Source organism: Haliotis asinina, chromosome 7 (genome assembly GCF_037392515.1).
Source record: "Haliotis asinina isolate JCU_RB_2024 chromosome 7, JCU_Hal_asi_v2, whole genome shotgun sequence".
NCBI classification, from domain to species: domain Eukaryota; kingdom Metazoa; phylum Mollusca; class Gastropoda; order Lepetellida; family Haliotidae; genus Haliotis; species Haliotis asinina.
This window is the reverse complement of record NC_090286.1, coordinates 53877880-53904651: the sequence shown is the minus strand read 5'-3', so window position 1 is coordinate 53904651 and position 26772 is coordinate 53877880. Positions and strand designations below refer to the sequence as shown.

The following is a 26772-nucleotide window of genomic DNA, read 5'->3' as shown; positions in this document are numbered from 1 at the left end:
GAATCTACTGTTTATACTTAACATGCTTGTTCAGCAAACTTTGTTTTTAAGCTTATTTATGAATGTATATTTGTTTCATTAAAGAAAGAAAAGAAATTAAACTGCATGATAGTCTTGCCAGAACAGTTAACTCTATCGTGCAAAATTGGGCCACCAAAACTATGAGATGAGAGATTGGGTCCTTTGGAGCAAACATGGCTGACATTCACAGTGTCATCATTAATGTTCAGAAATGATGAAAATTGTAATAAGAAGGTGGTTGACCATGTTTAGATAGCTTTTGTCAACCATTTCTGTTGGATGTTGGAATGCTAGTGATTTATTGTGAATAGTGTTTGGAGTTTTAGTTACATTTGGTGTTTTTGTCTTGCTTCCATGTTTTCTAGGCCCTGAAGGTGAGCTTTATATAGCTGGCATGTGTATCTAGCTTGTCTAGCTTGCTGTCAGAGGGCGCTGTGTTCTTTCAGGAAATGTGTACACTGATCTAAAATCAGTTTCATACATATACGTCAGGGTAGACACTGTGATATAATAGAATTGAAAATTCTACCAGTAGAGATAGTGATCAGTATTTTGACCATCAGAGTCTTTGGTGACAGAATGCCTGATCCTACTTGCAGAGATTGCAATCAGTCTCTGGTGACAGAATGCCTGATCATACTTGTAGAGATTGCAATCGGAGTTCATGCACCCCAGTACAAAATACCTGTCCATGATAATCCATTTTAGAACTTAAGTCTGTTGGAAAAGATGCTGAGAGAGATTGGGTGATGAGACTTACTCACTTGTATCATGATTGAAGCTCATGAGGTGAGCGACTGGATTTTCTTGTTCAGATTTGATTGTTCGAAACATATTGCTGTCATATAGCTGTAATATTGCTGAGTGTGTCAAAAACACTTATACAAAAGAGAAACAAACATTGATCCTATGGTACATATTATAATGAGTTGGTAAAAGTCTCTGAAAATGCCTATGGCTTTGGTGGATATCATGTGCCCAGTCATTCATTTCAATTCAGTTCAGTTTTTTTATTCAGTGTAAAGGCCAGGGCCTGTGTACAAAAAAACTTAAATAATCGTTATAATGACAGATGGCTTGCCTAATAAACATTGCAATATTTTACAAAATATTTACCTCATTTCATGTTGGACATTTTTAAACTTAACTATCATAGGTACCCACTACTCACTCTAAGATGAGATTGTGAAGGTCTGCAAGAATGCCTAGGAACTGAAAATGCATGGGCCACTGCCTTAAACTAAGTTAAAGTTTCCAAGTCCCGCACTGGGATTCGAACCACAGACCTTTTAATCCAGAGTCGGACACCTTGTCCACATGACCAAAGAGGTTAACCCCATCAACAAGGTGACAAGGTAAGGATGTCACCCGTGGAATGACTCCATGCCTACACAAGTATTGTCTTGACAAGAACACTAGGGTGATAGCCTGTTTTCAGTGGCCTTTTGTTTGTAATACACATGTTCCCAGGTTGATGCTCTTCACTGATAATTCCTCCAATATGCACATTTACATTGTCAATTTGGGTTTTTTATCACATTTTTGCATATTAACTTTGATGTTTTGTCTCTCCTGAAAAGTCACATATCATGAGTTGCACAGTAGCTGATGGTGTCCAGTTGCGCTTTTTAAAGCTACCGTCTTTTGCCAACTAATTATTAGCTTGTTGCAAGATGAAATCCAAGATTTGCCTTGACTCTGATGCTTGTTGATTTCATATAAAATTAAACCCTAATGACTTGATAGGTAGGCTTTCCTCTAAAAGGAAAGCTGACAAGTCGTGGTGTCAGTTTGTGCTTCAAATGCACTCACTTTATCATTCCTTAGCACGTTGACTGCCACGAATACTTGTAGTTTCTATGTCTGGCTCAGTTTGCCACTGTGAGTTATCTTGTATCTTTATCAGTGGTATTTTAAAACAAATTTCCCATTTTGGCAAAACAGGCACAAGAAGCAATCGTCTACTGCATTGTACACAATTCCTAATCACAATTCTATCACTGTTTTGTTATGCTTTCTTTGTTTCTCAATTGAGTGTTCTGGGTTCTGTGTATGTCAGGAGAGCTTTATGGAGTCTGGGTTTTCGACACATCAATATTCTTCAACAACAATACTCAGGAGGACTTTTGTTGTTGTTTTTTTCGTTTTGTTTGTAACTTTCCATCTGATATTAGCCTTTGTGAAATTGGTTGAAGGTATTATTTACATTTCCAGCATGCAGTCTAAGGGTCTGTATGTTCAGTGTTGTATTTATTGCTGGTGGTTCAATTCCAGGTTTCTTCCTTGCTCAACCATGGTTAGATATCTGATTATACAATATCAAGTGGTTTAATGTTATATTTGGAATTACACTTTCTCAGTAAAGTAGCACTTTGCAGGATTTCTGTTCTGGTCGGTGACATCAGTCTTGTAAAGTCAATCTGGCCTTCCCCCTTCAGATGGACTCACTGTCAGCATTAGTCAAACTCACGTACCCACATACTCTTAGATTTCAAAATAGGAAATTGACAGGTTCAGTTACCCCATCATCACTCAATTGCAATTACTTTGAAGTGGACAGGTGCCAGAACTGTAGTTAAGTTTTTACCTTACTCAGTATTGAGAAAGTTTAATCCCAAATATAGCATGATGCTTCACATTGAAGTCCAAGGTTGATTTACATCATAGGCAGAGAGGAGCCTACTCTTGGTGTCCTTGGCTTTCACAGCTGGAAGAATGATAAATTATCACAAATTCTTGAATTTATTTTACCAATAATTCTTTTTTATAAGAGATTTCCCTTTATTACATGATGAATGAAGTTTCTTTTTTATTTGAAAGATGCCTGTTGTGATTTTAAGAAAATTATGTCTGTCTTTTATGTTTTAGCAAATGAAACAGCCCAGCCAGTCACTGTCAAACTATCAGGTAGGTTCAAAGAAGTAGATGATCAGAGCCCCTTTTGAAATACCATGGTGGGTTATGAATAACATGGTTCTGATTTAGGGATGAGTCAAAAATAATGACCAGAAGGCACCAACAACAATTGTAGTTTTCAGTAATTGAACACAAACTGCACACCACATAACCTTTTTCTGTCTTTCTACAGGCAAGTCTGTTCACTTGCTAAAGATGTTTTGATTCCCCACATGGATACAATGTTACTGGTGTCCCCACCACGATATTGCTGAAATATTGCTAAAGCAGACTAAAAACCTGCTCACTCACCCACCCACCCTGTTTCTGTACACAGGCAAGTTTGATCACGGACAATGCCCAGATCGTGACTCAAGTGACAGCGAAGATCCAGGCCCAGTATGCAGGCCTCCAGAAGCAGCACCAAGACTTTGTGAACCATCTCAATAGCCAACTAACACAGTTGCAGTCACAGCAGCAGGCTCTGCAGCTGCAGCAGCAACAGCAACAGCAACAGCAAGCAGGTACTTACTGTTGAGTAGCAGTGTACAGTGTCCATTACAGGCCTGAGGGATTTTCATCACTGTTAATGTTGTGCCATAATTGCCATACTTTGCATTGATCCACAAAGATCTGTAACCTCAGTCCAAATGATTTGAATGTAACAGTGACTTACATGACATATTCTCCTTTGCTTAGATTGTCATATATCACTAGGGGCAGTGTTTGATTCCCCACATGTGTGTGAAACCTATTTCTTGTGTGCCCCACCATGATATTGCCGGAATATTGCTGAAAGCGGTGTAAAACCATGACACTCACTCATTCATGAATTACTAGTCTAGTAAAATTCTGTTTGCCCCTGTAAGTTCAACTTCAAATAATCCTTAGTACAATGCTAAAGTGGTAAATCAATTAAAGAGCAATGTAATAGCAAGTGGACAAGTTTTTTGGCACAGTGTGACCATGGTTATCAAGGATGTTTACATTTGTGATAGAGATATTACATGTTCCTTGTTTTGCTTTCAGTATCCACGGCACCACCACCAATGATAATGGTGCAGGGTAGCGCCTCGGGTGGAGTGGTCAACACAGGTGCACCTGTACTGACACAGTCAGTGCCCAATAGTGGCGACCCAGTGCTGGCCACCAGCATGCAGTCAGGTGTCAACATGCCCCCTACGTCAGGCCCCCAGAACCCACCTCGGACACCTGAGGAAGACAAACCCCCACCCATGAGACCAGGACCGATGGGGATAGGGATGGGGATGGAAGGAGGACCTCCCCCTCAACAGTCACCAGGACCCCCAAATATGTCTCAAGTATGTTGATGTGGAGGACTCATCTACAAGGAGATTACTGATGAGAATGAGTTTAAAGTAATCAATGCTTCCAATTGATGTGACAAATGACTAATGTGATTGTTGACCTAGTTTACTTCATGTTTCTCATATTATTTTTCTCTTTTCAAACAAACAGCAAACAAACATAAAATTGAATTATCACAATTATCACCCAGTTACAACCGTCACCCACTTCGACCAGTGACATCACAGTTGTCTCAAAGCGCTGTGAAGTAGTTTCAGGAATACGACCAAGGAGATCCCAGCCAAAGATATATCTCTTGTGTAGTTTTGGATGATAATTGATTTATCTCTGTTACAGCCGCCACCAATGGGCCCTGGCCCAGCATTCCCAGGGGCCTTCTCCCAGCCACCCCCAGGCATGCCTCCATTCAGCACCCCACCCCCAGGCTTCAATCAGAGACCCCCTCCACAGCAGTTTGATTACTCTCACGGACTGGGTAAGTCTAAGTTATGGATGGGGTAAATCTAAATCATGGAAGGGATAAATCTTAATCATGGAAGGGGTAAATCTAAATTATGGACAGCTTGAGTCTCAGTCATGGACTGAGTGAATCCATCTCATCAACTGTATAAGACTATATCTGCAATTGATCAGAAAAGTAGTAACCGGAGCTGGGTAGTCAGGTACAGAATAGGCTATAAGCACTCCACTACCTATCTCATCTTGGGTGCAAAGTAGGTAAGTGCTGGGTACATTATAAGTTGTTCATTGGTCACGAGGAGGGCATGGGTGAATGTACACCAATTTTTGTTTATATATGTATAAACAAACAGCAAGGGTACATCAACCCATGGGCCCCGAGGGACCAGTGAACAACGTCTTTATCTTACCAAACACCTCAATGTTAATTTTGAAGTGTTCGAAGCATGGGTATCAGATCATACACTCAGTCAACCTGTGTGAATCAAATGATTCGAATCTCGCATCTTGTTGTTTTTCCCGTTGGTATGTCTTACTAAAATCCCCGCAGTGTAATTCCCCTTCTTAATATTCACAGGGACTACACTTGAACGTTTTGTTCAGATTTATTTCTTGGAATGTGAGGCAAATCTTTTCGTAGCCATTGCTAGATTTTGCAGACGACACAAGAAAAATGTTCTAGAGTTATCTCCCTTCCATCGATTTACATTTGCAAAACATTGGTATTTTCCGTACATCATGTGTGATTCAGTGTTATTTGAAATAAGGAAATACTACCCCGAAGAACTGAAAAAGTTGCCATTGGCAGCAGGGTACATTGAAAATAACTTAAGAAGGCATAGCCAGAAAACGACATTCATGTGCAAGGGAAGACAAATGCCATGGGATACTTTCTCTGTGATTGAATGGCTCTTTGCCGTCATCAACCTTCACTTGTGTTGCTGGTTCAGGTTTGAATGCCTCACAGACTGAGTTATGCTTGGGAATCACATAATTGTGATTGAGGCAACAATAAGAGTGAAACTGAAAAGGAACTTCAGGAACGAATGGACTTAAGGTGTAATATTTTGGTTCTGCCTCTGTGAGCGGCTAAGACTGCTGCAACAGTGTTTGATAGTATGTTAAATCTCAAATTGAAAAATGAGTAATATAACATACTTTTCAGTATTAGTTTTAAGTATAGATGTTGATGGGATCACTTCAGATGCATAGTCAGTACAGGTGACTTTAACAAGAACGAGTGTTGAAAAAACATAATATATTGTGTTAAGGTCTATGATAGAAATGTTGATACATTTTTGTGCTTTGTTAAATTTCAGGTCCCCGAGGGATGCCTCCGGCAGATTTCCGTGGCCCTCCCCCTGCTGCTCCCATGCCACTCCCCCTTCCAGACCTGAGCAAGCCACCCCCTGGGTTCCCAACCATACCTCCCCCTCCCCCCATGCTCCCTCTGGACATGGACTTAACACCCTCCGTCCCCTACCATGAGCTGCCAGCTGGACTGATGGCACCCCTGGTCAAGGTGAGGAAGCAGTCCGATTAGTTACCAGTGAAGGTCCGGGTTAGAATTGGTCTTCATTGGTAATCCATGCTTGTCATATGAGGAAGCCAATGGGGTCATCATATCCCAATGGCATAGATCAATGCTCCTGCTGTTAATCACTGAATTGTCTGGTTCAGGCTTAATTATTAATTTATCCCCACCATGTAGCTGAAATATTTTGAGTTCAATGTTAAACAGCCAACCAACCAACAGATTGTTCAGTTCTGACAAATATATGGTTGTGAAATAGGAAAGAATTATGCTGAAAAAACTTACAAATGCTTGCTGAATTCTTTGTAAGTCTCTGGTGACTTAGTCCTGCATACTATCCAGTTATGTAACTGTGCACGATTCAGATAGATGTATCAACACTTTGGTGGCCACTTGTGAATCTGTACTCTAAAGTCTGTCAGTAGTCCTTACAGTTTGCTTTTTATGAGTCTGAGATATGATTGCAAACAAATTAGATGTTTTGAATGACTTCATCTGCATTTGCAAAGACAGCTGATAAACACAAGTTTTGTCTCTGTTGACACTGTTAGGATTCTTTAACTCCTCAGAAACTTAGTTCAGTCACTGATGTTCTCTCTGATTGTCTACTAGCTGGAGGATACAGAGTACAAGCCCCTGGACCCTAACGATATTCGACTACCGCCTCCAATGCCCCCCAGTGAACGCCTGCTAGCCACCGTGGAAGCTTTCTACAGCCACCCCAGCCACGAGAGGCCTCGTGACAGGTAGTCAGTACACAAAACCTTTTTGCTTCTTTTTATTTCTTTACTGTTGTTAATTAGGAGATAATTCTACTGTGTTTTGAAGTAACACGAGTTAAGGCTGGGACAGTGGGTTCGCTTAGTGGCTAAAAGATTTGCTCATCATGATGAAGACGTGGGTTCTATTCCCTATTGGGTCCAATGTGTTAAGATTTGCTGGCTTGTTTGACACATGGCATAATATCCCATTTGCGTAGATTGGTGCTCATGCTGTTAATTTCTTGATTATTTCCAAATCTTTCAGCTGGAATATTGCTGAGTGTGGCATTAAACAACAAACAAAAACCTAGACTCGAATCAGTCACTGTAAGAGAGATTTAATGCATCTGAATAAAATATCTGAGTTTTTGTGTGAACAATAATTTGGTACATGCATGTGCTTTATATGGCCATCTATGTAGAAGTCAGTCATATGTCATTACAGTGAGGGCTGGGAGAAACTGGGGCTGTACGAGTTCTTCAAAGCCAAACAGAGAGCAAAGAAAATCAAAGAGCAAGAGATGGCAGAAAATCCTTCAAAGTATCAGCAAGATCGTGAAAGAAGTAGGTCAAGGTCATGGTCACCACCCGCAACCAGAGCAAGATCACCTTCACCTCCCAGGAGGCGGCGCAGATACAACAGTGGGGAGAGAAGACGAAGGTCAATGTATTATCCAACACCGATGTAGTGTTTTTCCAACTTTTAGTCATATTCTTAGAAAGTTTGGACCATTTGAGACATACTGTTTTTGCAGTCTCAGTCCTACTTTTTTGAAGGCTCATACACTATGCAACTCACACAAAGTGAATGTCATTGCCTAAGTGGGAAATAAGATGAACTCATGTACAACACTGAAGAGAGATTCTGTAATCAGCTTAGGATACAAAATTGGGTATGCAAGCTCATTTACATATGTCAAAGACAGGTATTCGTATCTTCCATCAGGATATTTGTTATATTTGGGTAGTGATAAAATGTATTCTATAAATTTGAACAGGTCACGCTCAAGGTCCAGATCAAGATCTCGTTCACGATCAGGTTCCAGATCCAGGTCTAGGTCCAGATCACCATTGCCGTACCTTCCTAGTAGTCGATCACCGACTCCAGCAGATGTGATGCCTCCACCATCTCGGGGAAAGTCACGCAGCCCAACGCCTCCAACAATGTATGTATAATGCTCACCTCTTCAGGTGTATTGCTTGTTCATTGTGTGATACTTGTCTGTCTTTTGCTGTGACTTCCTACGACAAAATAGACTCCACATACTCCATGTTCTTCTGCTGGGCAGATTCCCTACGATCATTTACTCTGTGCATGTTGTTTCATTGTCTTATGTTACCGGTTAAAATTTCACATACTTGTTTTCCTGGCAAAGAGTATGTGTAGAGGCTGTTGTGATATAGTTGGAATGTTGTTGAGTGTGTCAGTCAGTCAGTCTCTTACTAATTCACTCACTCTTTTCAGCTTTTAAGGATGTTATATTTTGTATTTGCAGGAGCTCCTCGTTTGGAAGTATGGCTGGCTTTGACCCGTCGCATTCCTCGGAGCCCCGATTGGGAGAAGACAACAAGGGTCACATGCTGCTGAAGAAGATGGGTATGTGGGATATTAGTATACTACTACTGTCCTGTGCAGTTAGTACCCACAAAAGTACTCACTCCTTCAGCAGTGGATGAGCAGAGGTTGGAAAAAGGAGTATGTTCAGATACCCAAACACGAGTGTCATGCTGGGCAAGTGGCATAGTTCAAATATGCCGCCTATTATTCAGCAAGGAATGGGACCCGCGAAGGTCCAGGGTAGAATAGGTCTTCAGCAACCCATGCTTGCCATAAGAAGCGATTAATGGGATCGGGTGGTCAGGCTCGCTGGCTTGGTTGACGCATCGCAATTGCGCAGATCGATGCTCATGTTGTTGATCACTAAATTGTCCGGTCCAGACTCGATTATTTACAGACTGCCACCATATGGCAGGAATATTGCTGAGTGTGGCATAAAACTCAACCCACTCACTCGCTCACCCAGCAGGGATTGGGAACCTGGCATGTGAGGTGGATGTTAAACCCTCCTAGCAAACCTACAGCTTGTTCAGCTTGACCTGATCAAGTGAATACTAATATGACCGTGTCACAACTGCTTGGGTCTATTATTGTGAAAGGGATGCACCTTTGTTGATTGTCGCAATCTCCAAACAGCTGAGACTAGGTTGCTGTTTAACATCCTCTGCTCCCCTATTTAATAAAGTTAACTAGACCTGTATCTTTTTTGCGCCAATATACCTTCCAGGTTATGCATATGTTGAGTAGCTCAGGTCAAGCTGAAAAGCTTTAGGCAGTTTTGTGTGTATACTCCCTATGAGGCTAAAAATCACTGGAAAGCGAAAAAGCTCCACTATTACTGGCAAACAAGGATAAGTTGGACCCCACCATGATATAACTGGAATATTGATAACAGCGGCTTTCAACCATCCGCACTAACTCACTTTATTTCTGAACAGGGCAATAACAGTGCCTCAAAGTGATGCAATATACACCTCCTGATCAAGATCATTTCATTCTGCAGGTTGGGGTGGCAAAGGTCTGGGGGCGTCCGAACAGGGAATTGTGGACCCAATTGAGGCAGGAGATGTTCGAGACAGGCAGGACATGTTTAAGGGCATCGGTATTGACATGAAGGACCCCTTTGAGCAGTTCCGGAAAAATAAGAGTCAAGGCTTCATCCAGCGCATGAAGTCTCGGGACGAGATGAGAGAAGGTGAGACTGAAGGAGGAACTTATGTCCCAGAATTTCTGTTTGTTTAGGGAGGTTTGTTGCTGTACAACATTCACATTACTCAAATATGTTATATACACCTGGAACCTAATTTAGCACCCCCTGATATATTTCATGATATTAGAGAAACTGTTAACCATTGTTAAACATGAATAATATCTCTGTATTAAAACACAGCTCTAGTAGTCTAAAACAGGTTTTCCAGTTCCCTTGCACTCATTATGTGCACGTGAAGCGTACAACCCACACTTTTCCAAAAATTCAGTTTCTCTGACATGCAATTTATGGGTATAAAAGCAGACAAATTTCTAACTGGCTCCATTAATGAATACTGAAATGGCGAGGAGAAGACTTTCTGAAGTACTAAGGTGGCAAATTGTCGGCATGCATGCAACAGGCAAGTCCTTCAAAGGTATTGGACGACAACTGGGCTACAGTCACTCTGTCATCAACCGACTTGTCTGAAAACATCAGAGGACAGGAGATGTGAGAGATCGAATGAGAGTGTGGAGGCATAGAAACACTGCTTACGTGCCCCAGGAATATCCACCCTTCTGTTTCTTATGGTGGAGGATGGGTTATGGTCTGGGGTTGTCTTTCACACAACTGTAAACTGCAAATGGTGACTCTCCGAGGAAATCTAAATGGTCAGGAGTACATCCGTGATATTCTCCATACAGTTGTCATGCCTCACTTTGACAGCCACCGTGGCCAGCAGTGAGCCCCGATTTGAATCCTTTGGAGCACATCTGGGACTTTCTTGGATGCCATGTGAGGTTGAGAAAACCCCCTCTTCAGAAACTTGCACAGCTGGAAGCTGCTTTGCATGAAGAATGGCTGCAATTGCCTCTTGATCTTATCAGAAGGTTTACCAGTAGCACGAGGAGGAGGATTCAAGCTGTCACCCAAGCACGTGGGGGATACACCCGATACTGATGCTAGATCCATCAGATGTTAACATGTCACATTACTTGTTCATAATTTCTTGTAATAGTCAGCCATTGACAATGCTACGACTGTACTTGGTCAGCGACTATTTTCATCAAAAAACAATAGTGACCAAATCACACTGGTTACGCTATGAAAACAACACGAATTGGATTCATTTTCTTGTTTTTCATTTGCCAATAGGTCATATGTTTCACAATCGTTAAGGTTGATTTATCTTTGGAATAATGAGAGAGTTGCAGCAACTGTTGTTTCTCATCATCCAGAAAATAGGAGGGGGGGGGTGTGGGGTGTGTGTGTTTAATTGAGTTCCAGGTGTATACATTACCCAAATACTGAATATGTTGAGGAGTTTCTATGGAATAAGCTGTTTGAAGCAGGAAAGGCTCCAGTCATTATTGATGTTGGCCATATGGCACTTTATAAATATTCCAATTTTTTTTATCAAATTTCAAAACTTGTAGAGAAATAATATTTTACCTCAAAACAGTGCATGTGGAAATAGAAAGAAATCTTCATTTAATTTGTTCAGACTTTCAGTCAGTGGACTGATTACAAGCATCGGTTTTGAAATGCAGATAAGACCTAAAAAAACATGCCATATTATTGGTTTGTTTGATGGAAGAAGAATGTTCATGCCGATTTATCAGAATGAGTCATAAAATCAGTGTTTGATGTCAGAAACACAGAAAAATTGAAGACCTGAGATAATGCAGACAAATCTCACTAATGCATATGGTTTTTGTGTTGCAGGTGCAAAGAAGTCCAAGTCGGGAGATTGAAAGACATAGAGTCTGTCATCATTGAATCATTCATTTTGTATATTTTCATGTCAGACACACTGGATGAATAAATTGTGAATAATACTTACGCAGATGTCTTGTTTATTTTAAAGCTTCGAGTAGTACTTTTTATGGTGGTGTTAGCATATCTTAAACATGTTTCTGTTTCTTTAGCTAGTTCATGAGTCAGATGAGTGGTAGATTGCAGTGAAACATAGACACTACATGTTGTATTTTGGATTACACTTTTGCAGTATCCTGGATGTAAGAATCATAAAAATATCATATTTACATATTTGTTTAGTGCCAATATTCAGATCACCTGCTCAAAGACACTTTGTGTTCCCCCCTTGATCCTTGGATGTCAGTCTTGAGCAGTAAAATTAGCAATCTCAACTACCTGTGGAGCATACAACATTTATGGCCACTAGGTGTACCAAGTTAATGTGGCTTTTCCATTCTTACAAAATACAAGGTACCCGTTCACAGCTTGGTTGACTGGGACACAATCACTGCACCTTGTCTCAGTTTTTTGCACATTGCTGTACCTGCCACTGGTGTTTGCTTTCTATTCATAGGACCACCATCTGGTCATCTACCAACAGATTTGTGGGTTCCTAAAGTGCATAAGGTTGTGTACCAGTCCCTCCTGGATTCTGATTTTAAGATTCTGGATTTAAGAATTCCGCGCCCTATTAAAACAAATTCTGCACACTGTTTTTCAATATTCTGCAAAACAGTCTGTGCTTAAAACATTTAAGAAAAACAACAAAAACACTATACATACTTTTATAGTTTAATTCTCAAACACAGATATAAAGTTAAGTCGACAGTACACATCTCATCTTGAGTAAGTTTGATGACAAAGCACCCACACCCCTTTCTGTGTTTGAGAATTCGTAACTTTGATGCAGATGAACGACTTCTGGTTTCATGCAAATAACAGTTTTATATTTAAACTAAATCTGAAATAATTTCACTGTTCAGAGTGATTGATTTTGAGAATGTAATTGCAGTGACAAATTCATAATATTATTTGAAAAGATGCCTAGGACTTACTTTTTTAATGAAGTATCTTAATCATGATTATTTTGAAAATGTTGTCACAGTAAATATGTCAGTTCCTTTTATGTGTAACCAATACTTCTTTTGACATTAACTCTACTTCTTGTTTTGGCTGTTAATCAGTTTTCACTCAATTTTCAAAATAAGCAATTTCTGCATGGATTCTGCAAGAAAATGTGTTTTCCGCGGACCAGATGTTTTTCTGCATGGAAAGGTAAATTCCACAATTTTTTCTGCAAGGAATCCAGGAGGGACTGGTGTACTGCACACTTGGGGTTGTGACATCACTGACAAAGTCTGCACACTAAGTTGACTCCAAGGTGTTTACACTCAGTTACAGGTTACAGGTCACCTCAAGCTCTCTCGATCAGTAGCCTGGCGACATAGCCAGCTCACCCCCCATGCCCACTAAATGGCATAGTGTACTCAGATTGACACAAAGTCCGTCATTTGACTCTCCGTGTATTTGACTCTGACGTGTATTAAGATGATGACATACAATACTTCATTTGACTTGTCCTAATGTGTGAAAATGGCCCCTTGGGAGTTCCACAAGAACAACTCTACTTAATGTTGAAGTTAATGCTTTGTTTGAACAAAAGGCACTCTAATCATCATCGGTACAAAAATTGTGCAGGAAATAACAGCAACAAAAATCTTCTGTTCCAAGCATGATTACACAATAATGAGCTGAATTCATCGACAAAGGTCTGACCTGACAGTTGATACGCATATAAATATACCAACAAAGTCATCTGGCAATGAATCTTTATTTGAAAATAGTGAATACGCCACAACAGGCTTTTCTAGAGCACACTTCTATACACAAGCTTACAGCAGCTGTAGCTTGTATCTGATACTTTCACACAAGAACATGACATAACTGCACCAGCCTTCAGCTGGTATTCCCATTGAATATTTTGAATTAAAAAGCACAGGTAAAAACAACACAGAGGCAAATGTAATTGTGCATAATATCAGCTCAATCAAATAGCACAGTATACAAAGAAATAGGGTAATAATGATACGCGTGAATTCTCCTCCTCGATATCTCAAGTGTATACGTTCTGATGAATCTACGCGGATTCATACAGTTTGCACATTGGTTTTTAGTTTCATACTTCAATGCAACGAAAGAAATACACAGTCAATCCTTAAATGAATCTCTACTATACCCTGAATGCATCTACAGCTTGAACCAATAATTTTATTACCTCCCTTGGCTGACTTTTAATCTGAGCTGTAGATGCATCTAGGGTTATGGTGGAGATTTATGGGAATGTATACCCTGGAGATATCGAGGATGGAATTCTCTGTGTTCCTCATCTCCAAGACATTGGACCAATGCGATAAATTTTGACTAATGGATCAAGCAATAACCTGCTGTCTGTTCAAGAGAAATTCTGAGCCAGTAAGTTTCTGGATCTATAATGTTCTTGTGGAATGTGTGCCACAAAACGTTGTTCATGTATCTGCTCAGACAGCTGTGAGGAAAAGTTATACCTGGTGATGACAGAATATACTGACCTCAAGGACAGAAGTCTCACACCTTAGAGTCATGTACAGCTAGGTAGTCTGTAATGCCTTGCTAAGTACATATGTTTCTGGATCACACAGTAGGAATACAGTTCCTAACACTCTTAAGCAACTTTCTACTAAGCTATAAATCAGTATATCAGGTTTAACTGGAATCCCAGCTCGGGGCAGATACTGAAGTCATTGTGATCATGAAACAGAGGTACAGTGTTGACTTACCACTGATCATGCAGTGGGTATTAAGGGTGAACTTGCACAAAAGACATGTAGACAGTATTTCAGCGGGTAAACAAAAATGCTGGGACAATGAGTGAGTTTAGTGTTGCGCCACTTTTAGCAATATTCCAGCAATATCTTACCAAGGGACACGAGAAATATGCTTCACACATTGTACCCATGTGGGGATTTGAACACACCACTAAACCAGTACACCACACAACCCTTTCATGTTAGCAAACTTGCAAGGTTCCATTCATCATCTCAGTGACAGATCTCACACTGAGATCCGCGAAGAATACTTTGCTGATTGGGACAATGTTATTCACTTTAAAGAGATTGGAATAAACAAGACATATTTAATCTGCAATACAAAGACACATTGATTTCACACTATGTATGATAAAGATCATGCAAACACATCTATCTTATGATAACGAATATGCATACATCTCTCAATAAACAAGATACAACTCAATATACAAGACAGATACATCTTGCAGTTACTACTCTAAAACAACAAGGAAAGAGTGCATGGATTCTTGAAAAAGTTTAACACTATCCGGTCAATGTGCTGTGCATAAAGAGGACTACCTACTTAACCTGGGACAACATGGTATCACACAACACGTACAGTGAGATCACCAGGAGCCAAAACCTTTCAGAACGATCATCCTGCACTACATGAGAGTTGCTTGTTGTGTGTTCAGATTCCTTTGGTTTAAGACTAAAATCTTCATGCTTCTAAAAGATTTTGTCTCCTGAGAAGCTGTTTATGGCAAGAATGTACGAAGCTTTGGACGAATTTGTAACATCAGGAAAATGTTTTCATGCTGAAATACATAGATCAACACATCTGTGGCATTGACATCAATCATGACAGATGAACTGAAACATTAGGAGAGAATCAGGTGTTCAGTTTGTTTTCAGTAATATAATAATATCTTTTTCTTGAAATGTTGGTATGTAATGTCATAGTGTAAAGTCACTCAGACAGGTCATGTGAGGGATATTTGGTTCGTCACAGCTGGTGACAGAAGAAAGTGTAACAATGATTCAAAAGATGAAAGTGCATTGATAATGTGTGGCAATCAAAAGTAGACAGTATTGTATAGTCATATATTGATACACAACTATGCTTGAGGAATACATATTTTACCACTTCTGCACTTTCCAATTATAAATTTACTATTTTCATGTTTACATAATCTGTGTTGAGTCTACTGAGTCTGCTAGATTGCTAAACAAGTCCTGTGCTGTGAAGAGAAAACCAGTGGTTGATAACCTGAGTATCACTCTACTCAGTCGTGGAAGGGGTGGGCAAGGTGGATTCAACGTTTCATTTAACAAACTTTCATCAATTAGACTAATATCCGGCCAAGAGACAACTAAATGGCCTTCCCCATGGTACTCATGGAATGATGTCATGTGAATTGGTCTTGATGTAAATATCCAAAGTCTTCAGCCATATTGGCCATCCTCCTTCTATGCACGGTACAGGGACGATAAAGCTGCAGCACTTTGTACTGGGTCAGCTTTCAGTACTGTGATGTACTGTCACCTGATTTGTATCAACGACAGTTAGAATTGCAAGCCCTTGATCACAACATAGTTCTTTGTAGTCATAGAAAAGACATGTAAAGTAGATTCTCTAGGATAATCCACAACTCTCAATATCATTGTTCATGTGTCTATCAAGGACAAGCAATGTTCAGTCATCAAAGTATCGTAGAATCTGTTGCGCTCTGTCCGTGTTCCACCCTGAGCCCTGTAGTGGCCCTTTTATCGCATCGATGTAGGACTTCAGCAGCTGGGTCCCAGTGTCCTTGGCCTTGAAGTCAGCCATACTGTCAAAATCCTCTTCCTTCTGTCCTTTGACGAACCAGTAACACATCTCCCCTGCATACATCAGTGCTAGAAGATGGGTGTCAGAGAAGATGCCTGTAAAGAAAAAGGATGAGATAGAGTGACACATGATCACATCTCACAGCTTAAAGGTGAATATCTGTAAAGATTCAGATGGTTGGCCCACAAATACATAAGTTTGTTTTAGTGGTATGGATCATTAGCAGAGAAGAGTTATACCCCTTGGGAGGGTGTAAGTTGTTACATACCAGATTTCATGAGAGTGAATGTGTCATCATCATCTCTTTCTGAACACTGGTCAACTGTGAGTGGTCGTCTGACCGCAAGCATCTCCTGCAGGTATGTCACACCATCACGTAGATTCTGTGTTGGACAAGAGAAAAATATAATAAGGCCAACAAATTTGTGAAAGGCACTACATCATAGGGATGAGCACACTACAAGGAAATATGTTTCTTAATACAGCCGTATGTGACAAATGGTCAAAATATCCCTCTGTATCTTAGGGGCTGACCATGTGATATTTAGTGTGGACTGGGATTTTTGTACCAAGACTTCATTTGTCAGTTACAACTGCAAAACCATACAAAAATTACAAGCCTCAATATTATTGTTTATAGAAACACCTTGAACAAACTACCATTTGTCTGAATGTATCTTCTTTCAACATATCATCCTCAATATCTCCACAGTATATGTTCCAATAAACCTCCACTACACCCTGGATTATGCATCTACGTCAGCCCAATAATCTTCTTACCTCCCTTTCCTGGTGCTGGATTCTCACAGTAGCCAGTCAGCTGAGACATCATAACAACCAAGTTTGTCAGTGTCAAGAAAGATTGTGGTCGCAGTTGCCGAGGTTTGCTCTCAGTGCAACTCAGATTTGGAGGAAATCATACAGACAAATTGACAGAATGCACTTCTTTTGGAGTACATCTGCATAATGTATGTTGCCAAGTATAATGCATTAGATAATTTAAGGAGCAAACATAACTTGTGATTGGTACACTCAACTTCCCAACGTAGACACCTGATTGGATAAAAGCTAGCCAAAGAAGGTAATAATTTCATTGGTCCGACCCGTAAATGCATCCAGAGCATAGTGGATACTTATCGGAATGTACATCCTGGAGACATCGATGATGTCAACATGTAAGTTTATCAACATGGACTTGTGGTCATAGGCAGAAAGTGTCAGACCACCATCTAACACCATGGTGAAAACTCTTATATCACATTTTTAGATATCAATGTTCTAATTTGGAGTTAGTCAAAGGAAGATTCAGGATACTGAAACAGTTGCACAGATAGTTAAAACAATCTAAAGAAGAGTAATGACACTATTCTCAAAGGTATTTTGATTCTCGGAGGTATATTTCAAATCAATATCTCACCAATTTAACAAAGAAATCATAGCATTGCCACTGTGGCATTTATTGTAATGGGGCTCATATGCTTCTAAAACATTTTTGGTTGACTCATTTCGCAAATGCGAGTCTAATAAATCACCTAAGCATGAGATATTATATGCTTTGAGTGAGTGACTGCGTGAGTGAGTTTAGTTTCACGCCGCACTCAGCAATATTCCAGCTATGTGGCGGCAGTCTGTAAATAATCGAGTCTGGACCAAACAATCTAGTGATCAACAGCATGAGCATCGATCTGCGCACTGGGGAACCGATGACAAGTGTCAACCAAGTCAGCGAGTCTGACCACCAGATCCCGTTAGTTGCCTCTGATGACAACCATAGTCACCTTTTATGGCAAGCATGGGTCTTATATGGTTTGACATTGTGTCTGACCCCTGTGTACCCCAACCTCCAGTGTTGGCCTACCTGCTGAAAGTTGGTTTTATTGCGAGAGAGTCTGTCCGTGTCTGGCCATGTCTGGTGACAATACATGTAGAACAGCGCCCCCTTCCTCCACAGAACACACTCCATCAACTCAACACCCAAGCTCTCCATTGGCTGAAACAAGACACATTCTGCATCAACTCAACACGCATTTTCACACAAACTTCAGAAGAGCTTTCACTTGATGTGAGGAAAAGCAAAAAGTGCTTGGCAATGAGACACATGAACTGTCAACATCTTTCAAGTCTATCATATGTTATATTTGGGATTACGCTTTCTTAGTAAAGTACAGATTCCAGTACTTCTTGAGTTAAGCCCCATCCGGGATTTGAGTGCGGAAAAAGGGACAGCCAGGTGTTCAGGAAGCATGTGCGCAAGTGCCGACAAAGTTGTTCATTCATTAACCTGTGCTGTGCTGTCTCTATCCTTTATCGCACACCTGGCTGTCCCTTTCTCTGCACTCCTCCCTCGTAGCAAATAGTGAAATGTGTCAATATTTCGATCATGGTTTGTTGGGCAAATTTTTTACCTTTTTTATCTCAAAAAACCTCAGTTGGTATGATGCTTTGATTATGATCAGTGTTTCACTGAGTATTTTATGTTTATTAGTTTCCGAGTTTATCAGTCCACTTTTGAGCCTCTAAAGTAAATTACAGATTCTAGTACTTTTTTACCATCCAGAATTCAATCCCAAAAGTACCAGAATCGCTACTTTACTAATAAAGTGTAACACCACATATAACATGTTACATCTGACCACTTCCTAAATGGTAAATCATATCTTTCAAGTGATATGAAAGCAGTCCTTCAACAATGTTAGGCTAGTCAATGAACTAAATTTAGTGCTATTGAGATATTCATAAAGATAGTCTAGAATATATGTCTGGTACCCAAAGCCATGATATCACTGCAGTATTGCTAAAAGTGGCTTAAAACCATACAGATTAAGAATTTAGCATGAGAGGTATCTTTCCTTAACACTGCACCATTTCTTGCAGTCTGTCTTTACCTGATGGGAATCATTTCTTAGTAAATATATTCTTCCATCCCACTGAACAAGACTGCATCTGTTATAAACTTGGAATATGAAACAATGACTTCCATTTAAGAAAGTGGAATATCCAAATCTTTTCCTGTCAGGAGTTGACCGTGTGAAAGTCAAGTCAGTTGCATCCTCGATATCTCCAGGCTATACGTTCTGATAACTCTCCACATAACTCTCCCCAATAGTGGAGAGTTATCAGAACGTATAGCCTGGAGATATTGCGGAGGAGTCAGTTGTTGAACTTAGATTCAAGCAAACAAAAAGCACTGAAGCACCCATAAAATATCTAGTAGCACCACCAGGTACACCATCATTGAGAACAACTTCGTCCATACCTGGATGTCAGGAAACACTTCTTTGGCCAGATCCAGCAAACTGTCGAAGTAGCCTGTGAACAGAGGCATCTGTCAGAGTGTGGAAACAACAGATTGTGAAGGTACAGGTGTACTTGAAATAAATTTAGAACATGATTAATAAAAATTCAGAAAACAATTTCAGACTGTTAGTTCATCCAATGAATATCAATACATGAACTTGATGTACAAGCAGCTCCAAAACAATTGGGGTAAACAGGGATTTCAACCCAGGATAATAGATTCCTGAAGAGCCCAAGGTTACAACAGTGAAGAAGACAACAGGGACCCCTAAGTCCATATTTCAGTGAGAAATCCTTCCTGACATTACCCAGGATCTTGGCTATCCTAGAGCTGGTGGTTGTCTCTGGGAAGTTCTCATCCACCAGTTCGTTCTCATGGATGAAGGTGAAATCCAGCAGAATCTGTAACCAACATTGCAATTATTCCCATGTAAATTCTACATGTGAGTTCTGTAACTAATCTACATTGTTTCTTCCTTCGTGCAGATTCAGAGTCAGAACGGGTCCCCATAGTCCATGCAGGCCATGAGGACCTAATGGACTGGATGGTGGGGACTGATGACAGTGTGAACACTTGCTCATGCAACAACACTTGTCACGGGATTGCCTGGTCCAAAGGTACTGTCTGACCACTTAGAATTTTAGAGCAACTGTTAAATTATGCATGATGTGCATACATGCTCAGCTTTCTAAAAATCCAAAACTTTCAATAGTTTACTGACTTGAAAAAGAAAATCATGTCAAATGAAAACAAAATTAGTTGAATTTGTCAGCACACAACCAACACTGACATCTTTGAGGCTAGTGATTTTATGCTTCACCCCTTCAGTAGCGTGCACACTGCGATGAAATCATTTTTTCTTTTTCAAGTACACATGGATCATGATACTTTTGTTTAATGATGAAAATGAAAGAAAACATTTAATTTTCTTCCTAGCAAATGATTAGCGGGTTTCACTTTTATTTAATTTTATACATAAATGTCAGATACACATTATCTGAAGCATGAATATCCTGGCATTTGGACTACATATGTGTACATTTGTTCACTGTATACATTACATGATAACATTTCCACTATTACACTTAAACAAGCATCACATCTAACAAGGGGGATAACTCTAGCAGGTATATTATCTGTACCAGAGGTAAGGCTAATAGTGCAGTTTGTCTTGAAATCCCATCTGAAAGGTAAATATTGCTGAGAACATAAGTAGAATCTAATTGCTGGAGATTTACTGGCCTGTCTGGCTAAGTACTGATCTGAGTTGAGTCCATTCTGGTGTCCACCCTACTTGGTACCCTCTACCCTTTGCAGGGTTTAACACCGAGTTCACTATATACACAGATCGTCTAGAAGGGAAAGTGTGGCAGATTTCTATTTGACATTTCAATCAAAATATATTAGCTAAACAAGCAGTCTGTTACATCTGCATAGTTTTTTATGTGTTTCATACAGTGAAATAATGTATTTTCACAATATCATCTATAACGGCCACATTTCAGAGCTTGTGATCTTGCCTAGAAGAATATGTTATCTTTCACACAAAGTTTCGTCACTAACTTTTGTTTCAAAAGCTACAAATACTGGAGAACACATTTTAAACTTTCAGAAAAATTTTCTCCCAAAGTGGTCATATTTCATATTTTCAACTCATTTTGGCAACTGTTTTTTGTGAAAACATTCATTGTTTCTAGAAGAATCCTACCTGGGTAAAACACATGGCACGACTCTTAATGTTTCAAGTATATTGAATATGTCAGATGTTTGAGACTAGAAGTCAAAAATTACAACAGGAAGGGCCAACAGTTGGTGGACAACCCGTCATGCCATATGTTCACTGTAACCGAATCCTTGGTAACTCCTACTAAACCGAATATTTCTTGTGGAGAACCAGGGAGGACAGTTTGTACTTGAAAACTTAATCATCTGAAAACTATATTACATTTTTGGTTTTGACCTGATAAAATATCATTGAAGCTGTTACTCTCCTTCTCATTCCTTGTGAAAATGTCTGATGAAAGTAATTACAATTCGCCAGGTGTGTGATTCATCGTCCCTGTGTAGAAGTAAAAGCAGGGATTGGTCATTGGCCCATGTTGTTCTGTAAGGGACCAACCATTTATTGTGTAAGTAACTGTTACAATATTCATTCTACCTAACAACAGTACAAGTTTCGATAGATAGTTTCGATTTTTTTTCGATAGGAACAAACCTGTGCATACTCCTGGAGGCAGTCTTTTGCAGTATCGGCAGTAATGGCTGTTGTATCCGCACACTTCGTCAACAGAACATCACACCGGTGACGACATGTGTCAAGACTTCCCTTCCCTTCAGCTGCAAACAATATGATATACTCTCAGGTTTATATAATTACTTTGTCTTATATTGAGTCCTTGAGAACAGAAACACATCAAATGGATGTTAAACCAGAAAAGATACATACAGTGTGTGAGAGAGTGAGCGAGATAGTGAGTGGGAGACATATGACTCTGACCTTGATTACACCATGTCTCTTAGGAAGTGGTCAAATGTAACTTATGTCATATTTCTGATTACACTTTCTTAGGAAAGAACAAATTCTAGTACTTTCTTGGTAAAGTCCCATGTGGGATTCGAACCCGGACTATTAGGGTCAGGCACCTAATCTCCAACGCATGAAGCCAGCAGTGTAACTGAATGTCTAGCACATTAACCTACTGTGTAATAGTGAAACCTACTGTCCAGCAATTTAACCTTTTGTTCTAACCTGTCAAATAGTGTAACCTATTGTCTAACAGTTTAACCTGCTGTCTAACAGTGTAACCTTCTGTCTAGTCGTTTAATATGCTGTGAAAAGTGTAACATACTGTCTAGCTGTTTAACCTGCTGTCTAATAGTGTAACCTACTGTCTACCTGCTGTCTAATAGTGTAACCTTCTGTCTAGCAGTTTAACCTGCTATTTGATAGTGAAACCTACTGCCTAGCAATTTAACCTTTTGTCCTGCGAGTAGGCTATTTTCGAGTAGTTCACCCTTTCAGCAGAACAAACGAGCGAGTACTTTTCAGACTTGATTTTATCTGCACTTCTACATTTTTAGGGATCTATAAAATCATTAAACCAGTTAATGGATCTTCCCTCGTGACCAGTCTCTAACAAAGGATTGTAATTTGAACAGCACACACTTGATGTGCTTCCTCTTATACTGCACTGATTACAGTCAGTGCAAGATGACTCGACCTCTTAGTGCAGTTCCTGTTCAACTTCAAGAACATATGTGTCCATGTTTACTATGTTTCCAAATTCCTTTCAAGCCATATCGTCACATGCATTTATCAGTGTTTAGTACACATGCACCGGATTGAGGATTCAAAGCAGTTAAATGCCCAATACACACGTTTCACAGTTACTTGTATTTTTCTTTAACATATCCTAACACCTTATCAAGCAAGTGACTTGCTTCATAATAGTGTTAGTATCTATGGTTTTGAGACATCACATTTATTGCAGTAAACATGTTGTCGTGCTTAGAACTCAGTTTTCCTTGATGTTGTAGTTGTTAATCATCATGACATATTGCCAGGAGTTCAATAGAATGCAAGACTTGTTCAAGCAAGCACGCATTTACTGCCATTATTTACATTTGACATACAGAAACATTTGGACAGAAATGCTTCTTAAAAAATTTCAAATTGCAAAGATGTGAAAGAAAACAACTCAACTAAAGATAAATATCAACTAAAACAAATAAAATTATTTCTTAATTTTGCTCAATAAATGTATTCATTAAATATATTGTTCCCATGACATCTGATTTAACAAACCATTTCATTCTAAAGCATTAATTGTGTTAAAGGTTCAGTTGAACTCTTTGTTACCATGGTTCCATTCAAAAGAACTTGCTCACTCCAGTCATCCTCGAACAAAAGAATGCTTACAAGATTACTTAATTTGATCAGTTGAGCTGTATGACTTTGGTAATTTCTGGATTGCACTAATGTGAAATAATTCTTTGATAAAATGATTACTGACTCATTTTTGAATGAAGAGGAAATTCATCTCAAATCAATATTGACTCCCATGTGTATGCCATGAACCTCAAAGATGGCAAAGTAGGCAAAATTGGATAAGGCACGTCACGTGGGAAAGTTCTAATTGAAAATCGCAGATCAGAGGCTGTGGTCAAAACGAATTAATGACATTAAACGGTGTGGTCGGAGCCAATTATCAACACCACCACACGGCCAGGAACACCTTGTCAAGGGATGAATCCTTTGTCCATTCGACCTTATTATGATAAAATCATCGCCATATTTCAACATAAAATATCTCGCTTAAATATTACCAACAGACAACTAGTAACCATAAGCCTTTTAGATACAATCGCACCACATAAAACTCAACAACAGACGATAACCGTGGTGTAATTCTTATGAGAATGTGGGCGTGGTCACAGAAAAACAGCTGATGGAGATATTGATAACCTCATTCAACCACTAGATGTTGCGATTGTAGGCTTGTCTGAGAGACAAAGTTCACGATCAAAGTACATACAAAAACAATACTTGTTTACTTACCCGACTGAGGTGTTGGACTCTTTTGTAATATGCTGTTTAAGTTGTTAGCGGCATCCAAAAGCGAGCGTACATAGAACGTCTCTTCCTCCTGAGCCGCCATGGTATCGCTATTGACCCCAACTACAGTTACTTCCCTTCGTGATTGAACCGACTAACCTGAATAAGTACTACAGTCGTAGAGAGGAACTGCTTGAGTTCAGGACAGGCCATGATAAAAACAGCGTTTCACCAAAGCTACAGTTATTTTGCAATTCTTTTAATCAAAACGCGAAACTGGTTACATTCCACGTTTTATGTTAGTATATATTGGTTTACCACCTGAGGTGAAAAATTAGCATTTCTGTTTATATTCCATGCAGGCAAGAGGATGTGTGAAGATTTACTCTTAGAGATATATTTTGTCGTATATTCTTTCCCCCTTGCAAAATACTTTAGTAGTTAATTGCTTTCAGTTTAAATGCACACTTCAATGAGTAAAGTGGAAGTATTGTACCGAAGAAAAGAAGACATGAATACGTCAATGATAAAACTGTTTAGAATAAGTGAATGTTTGAAACTGTGCAACCCGTCCAGTTCCATCTGCAGTTGTTATCGTAAATCGGGTTCCCTCAGTCTGGCGCTATTGTGCTGTACAGAAAAATCCCAGCTACATGTTCAAAAACATGCAAAGTGGCACCCCTCTTTAGTCAATTACCTTTACTAATCTGGTGATCCAAGTCTTCGCCTACTGCTATTTATAGCATACACGTATGCTTGTCTTATGTTCATGCGTAAGTTATTACGTGAATCTGACTCAGCGACCCGCTATATGTATTTCAGATACACTAAGACACGCCGCTTTATGAAGGAGCATGACGCAAAGCGGCACAGGAAGAGGGCGTTTCGTCTTCAAATAGTGAAATCCAGGACCACTTGCTGCAGAACTCTAGATCTTGATGCGTCATGGGCTCGAACCAAGTGAAGTGGGTAGTTCTACTTCATATAGTGAAATCCACGATCAAGGAGCTGTCGAACCATAGATCTTGGTGTTTCTTGGCTTTGAACAATGTGAAATCCATGATCAAGGAGCTGCATAACTATAGATTTTGGCGTGTCTTCGGTTTGAACCTTGTGAAATCCACAATCAAGGAGCTCTGTCTAACCATAGATCTTGGTGTTTCTTGGGTTCGGACCTAGTGATAGTAACGACCATAGGGCTGCTTAACAAAGATCTTTGTGAGTCTTTCATTCCAACCTAACTCAGCTGACACTTAAAGCTAAGGGATTCAGCACATTAACCACTCACCCAACAACAGGGTTCCTGAAAGTAAGACATGAGCTTCCAATGTCTCCCGTCATGGCGCTGTCACATGATGTAATATCTGCAGGGGATGAACCCTGATCTTCCTGCTCTCTATGAAGTTTATTAATCAATCAAATCTACCGGGAGCAAGCAGATATATCCTCACTGCTGCAGATTAGATAGTGGCTTTGTACACTTCTCCAGAAATGACTGATTGTCGGGAAGACATTTACCCTTTAAGAATCTTTCATCCAATAAACCGCCAACCAACTTATCGTTCTACACATGGGGCGTTTGATAGATGAACCAATTGGCACTATGTCTGCTGAAATAGTATAGCAAGTAAATTAAACCTATTTTATCTCCCGGAGTCCTTTGTCTATCTACATCATGTCCTATTTCGCATCTGACAGTGGAGCCATGAGTCTTTCGTAGTCATCATTAGCCAGTCTTTACCAGACTACCTCAGTGCATTGCAAACACTAGAAGCCTCCTGTACAGGAGGAGCATTGATTTGCATGTAGACTTAAGTTGTGTGGCCGGCCTCGAAGCAGGGTCGTCTCATAGCATGAGGCAATGAACATCGTCGGGAAGGTTGCCTTCAAAAACTAAAGGTCAACCCACTTCATGACTTAGCATTGGTTAAGAAGGGCATGTCAAGGCATCTGTCGGAACTTAGATTGTCTTTTGAATTATTTTCTGTGGAGTGAACTACAGCAAGGATTTGGATATCATATGCACGCGCCTGCTTGAGATACAAGGTACTGTTATTAGGGTATGTGGAGGAAGCAAGTAAATGATAGAAAGCAGCTCTTTGTAGACTCTCAATCATGTCACTCCGAGTCAGTTGAATGTGAGCATGAGGACACGCATTGTTCTGCTCAACCAGGGCCTGGACTTTCAAAGCTGTCTTATAGCTAAGATAGTCGTAAGTCAATGTTAACGTATGGCACTTGCGACTACCTTAGAGCCAAGAGAGCTTCGAAAGTCTAGGCCTTGGTCTTTTTAAAGTTTTATCAAGACAGTGATCGAATGTTTAAGATATCAACAAAGACCTCAATGTAGTTGCAAGCATATTTATATCAGGTCATTGCGTTAGCATATGGACCCGTGAAGGTCCCGGGGTAGAATAAGCCTTCAGCAACCCAAGCTTGCCATAAAAGGCGACTATGCTTGTCGTAAGAGGCGACTAACGGGATCGGGTGGTCAGACTCGCTGACTTGGTTGACACATGTCATCGGTTCCCAACTGCCCAGATGCTCATGTTGTTGATCACTGGATTGTCTGGTCCAGACTCGATTATTTACAGACCGCCGCCATATAGCTGGAATATTGCTGAGTGCGGTGTAAAACTAAACTCACTCACTCACGTTAGCATATGGATTCCGCCTTTAAAGGCCTCAACACAAGTATCTCAAGGTACTGTTTGATCGAAACTATGTAATGCGTAATACGTTTATTCATGTGATAG

At 39.9% G+C, this 26772-nt stretch overlaps 2 protein-coding genes across 3 annotated transcripts in view; one reads left to right on the top strand and one right to left on the bottom strand.

The window, feature by feature from the left end:
- Positions 1-11584, top strand: part of LOC137291792 (calcium homeostasis endoplasmic reticulum protein-like) — a 44751-nt gene extending 33167 nt beyond the window's left edge. Inside the window, exons 9-19 of one of the 2 annotated variants that reach the window (XM_067823320.1) lie at positions 2890-2928; positions 3254-3440; positions 3946-4238; positions 4582-4720; positions 6024-6226; positions 6851-6984; positions 7445-7660; positions 7998-8165; positions 8496-8596; positions 9561-9752; positions 11472-11584. In XM_067823320.1, coding sequence (XP_067679421.1) covers positions 2890-2928; positions 3254-3440; positions 3946-4238; positions 4582-4720; positions 6024-6226; positions 6851-6984; positions 7445-7660; positions 7998-8165; positions 8496-8596; positions 9561-9752; positions 11472-11500 — 1701 coding nt within the window. In that variant the 3' untranslated portion in view covers positions 11501-11584. Of the gene's footprint in view, positions 1-2889; positions 2929-3253; positions 3441-3945; positions 4239-4581; positions 4721-6023; positions 6227-6850; positions 6988-7444; positions 7661-7997; positions 8166-8495; positions 8597-9560; positions 9753-11471 lie in introns of both variants that reach the window. The other variant, XM_067823319.1, reaches the window with a different exon arrangement.
- Positions 11585-13319: 1735 nt separating this feature from the next.
- On the bottom strand, positions 13320-24137 carry LOC137291541 (RAB7A-interacting MON1-CCZ1 complex subunit 1-like). The gene is made up of 7 exons (XM_067822919.1): positions 24020-24137; positions 21677-21798; positions 19769-19862; positions 19420-19472; positions 18022-18153; positions 16432-16546; positions 13320-16258 (listed from the first exon to the last, which is right to left on the bottom strand). The coding sequence occupies exons 1-7, from the start codon at positions 24117-24119 to the stop codon at positions 16029-16031; spliced, it is 846 nt and encodes a 281-aa protein (XP_067679020.1). The 5' UTR covers positions 24120-24137; the 3' UTR covers positions 13320-16028.
- Positions 24138-26772: the final 2635 nt, after the last annotated feature.

What these genes read in the sequence shown, in the direction of transcription:
- LOC137291541 (XM_067822919.1), bottom strand. Translation starts at nt 24,119, where the DNA reads ATGGCGGCTCAGGAGGAAGAGACGTTCTATGTACGCTCGCTTTTGGAT. An exon ending in TAGGATAGCCAAGATCCTGG is followed by an intron (nt 19,473 to 19,768) that starts GTAATGTCAGGA and finishes CTCTGTTCACAG; the next exon opens with GCTACTTCGACAGTTTGCTG. An exon ending in ATAAAACCAACTTTCAGCAG is followed by an intron (nt 16,547 to 18,021) that starts GTAGGCCAACAC and finishes TGTCCAACACAG; the next exon opens with AATCTACGTGATGGTGTGAC.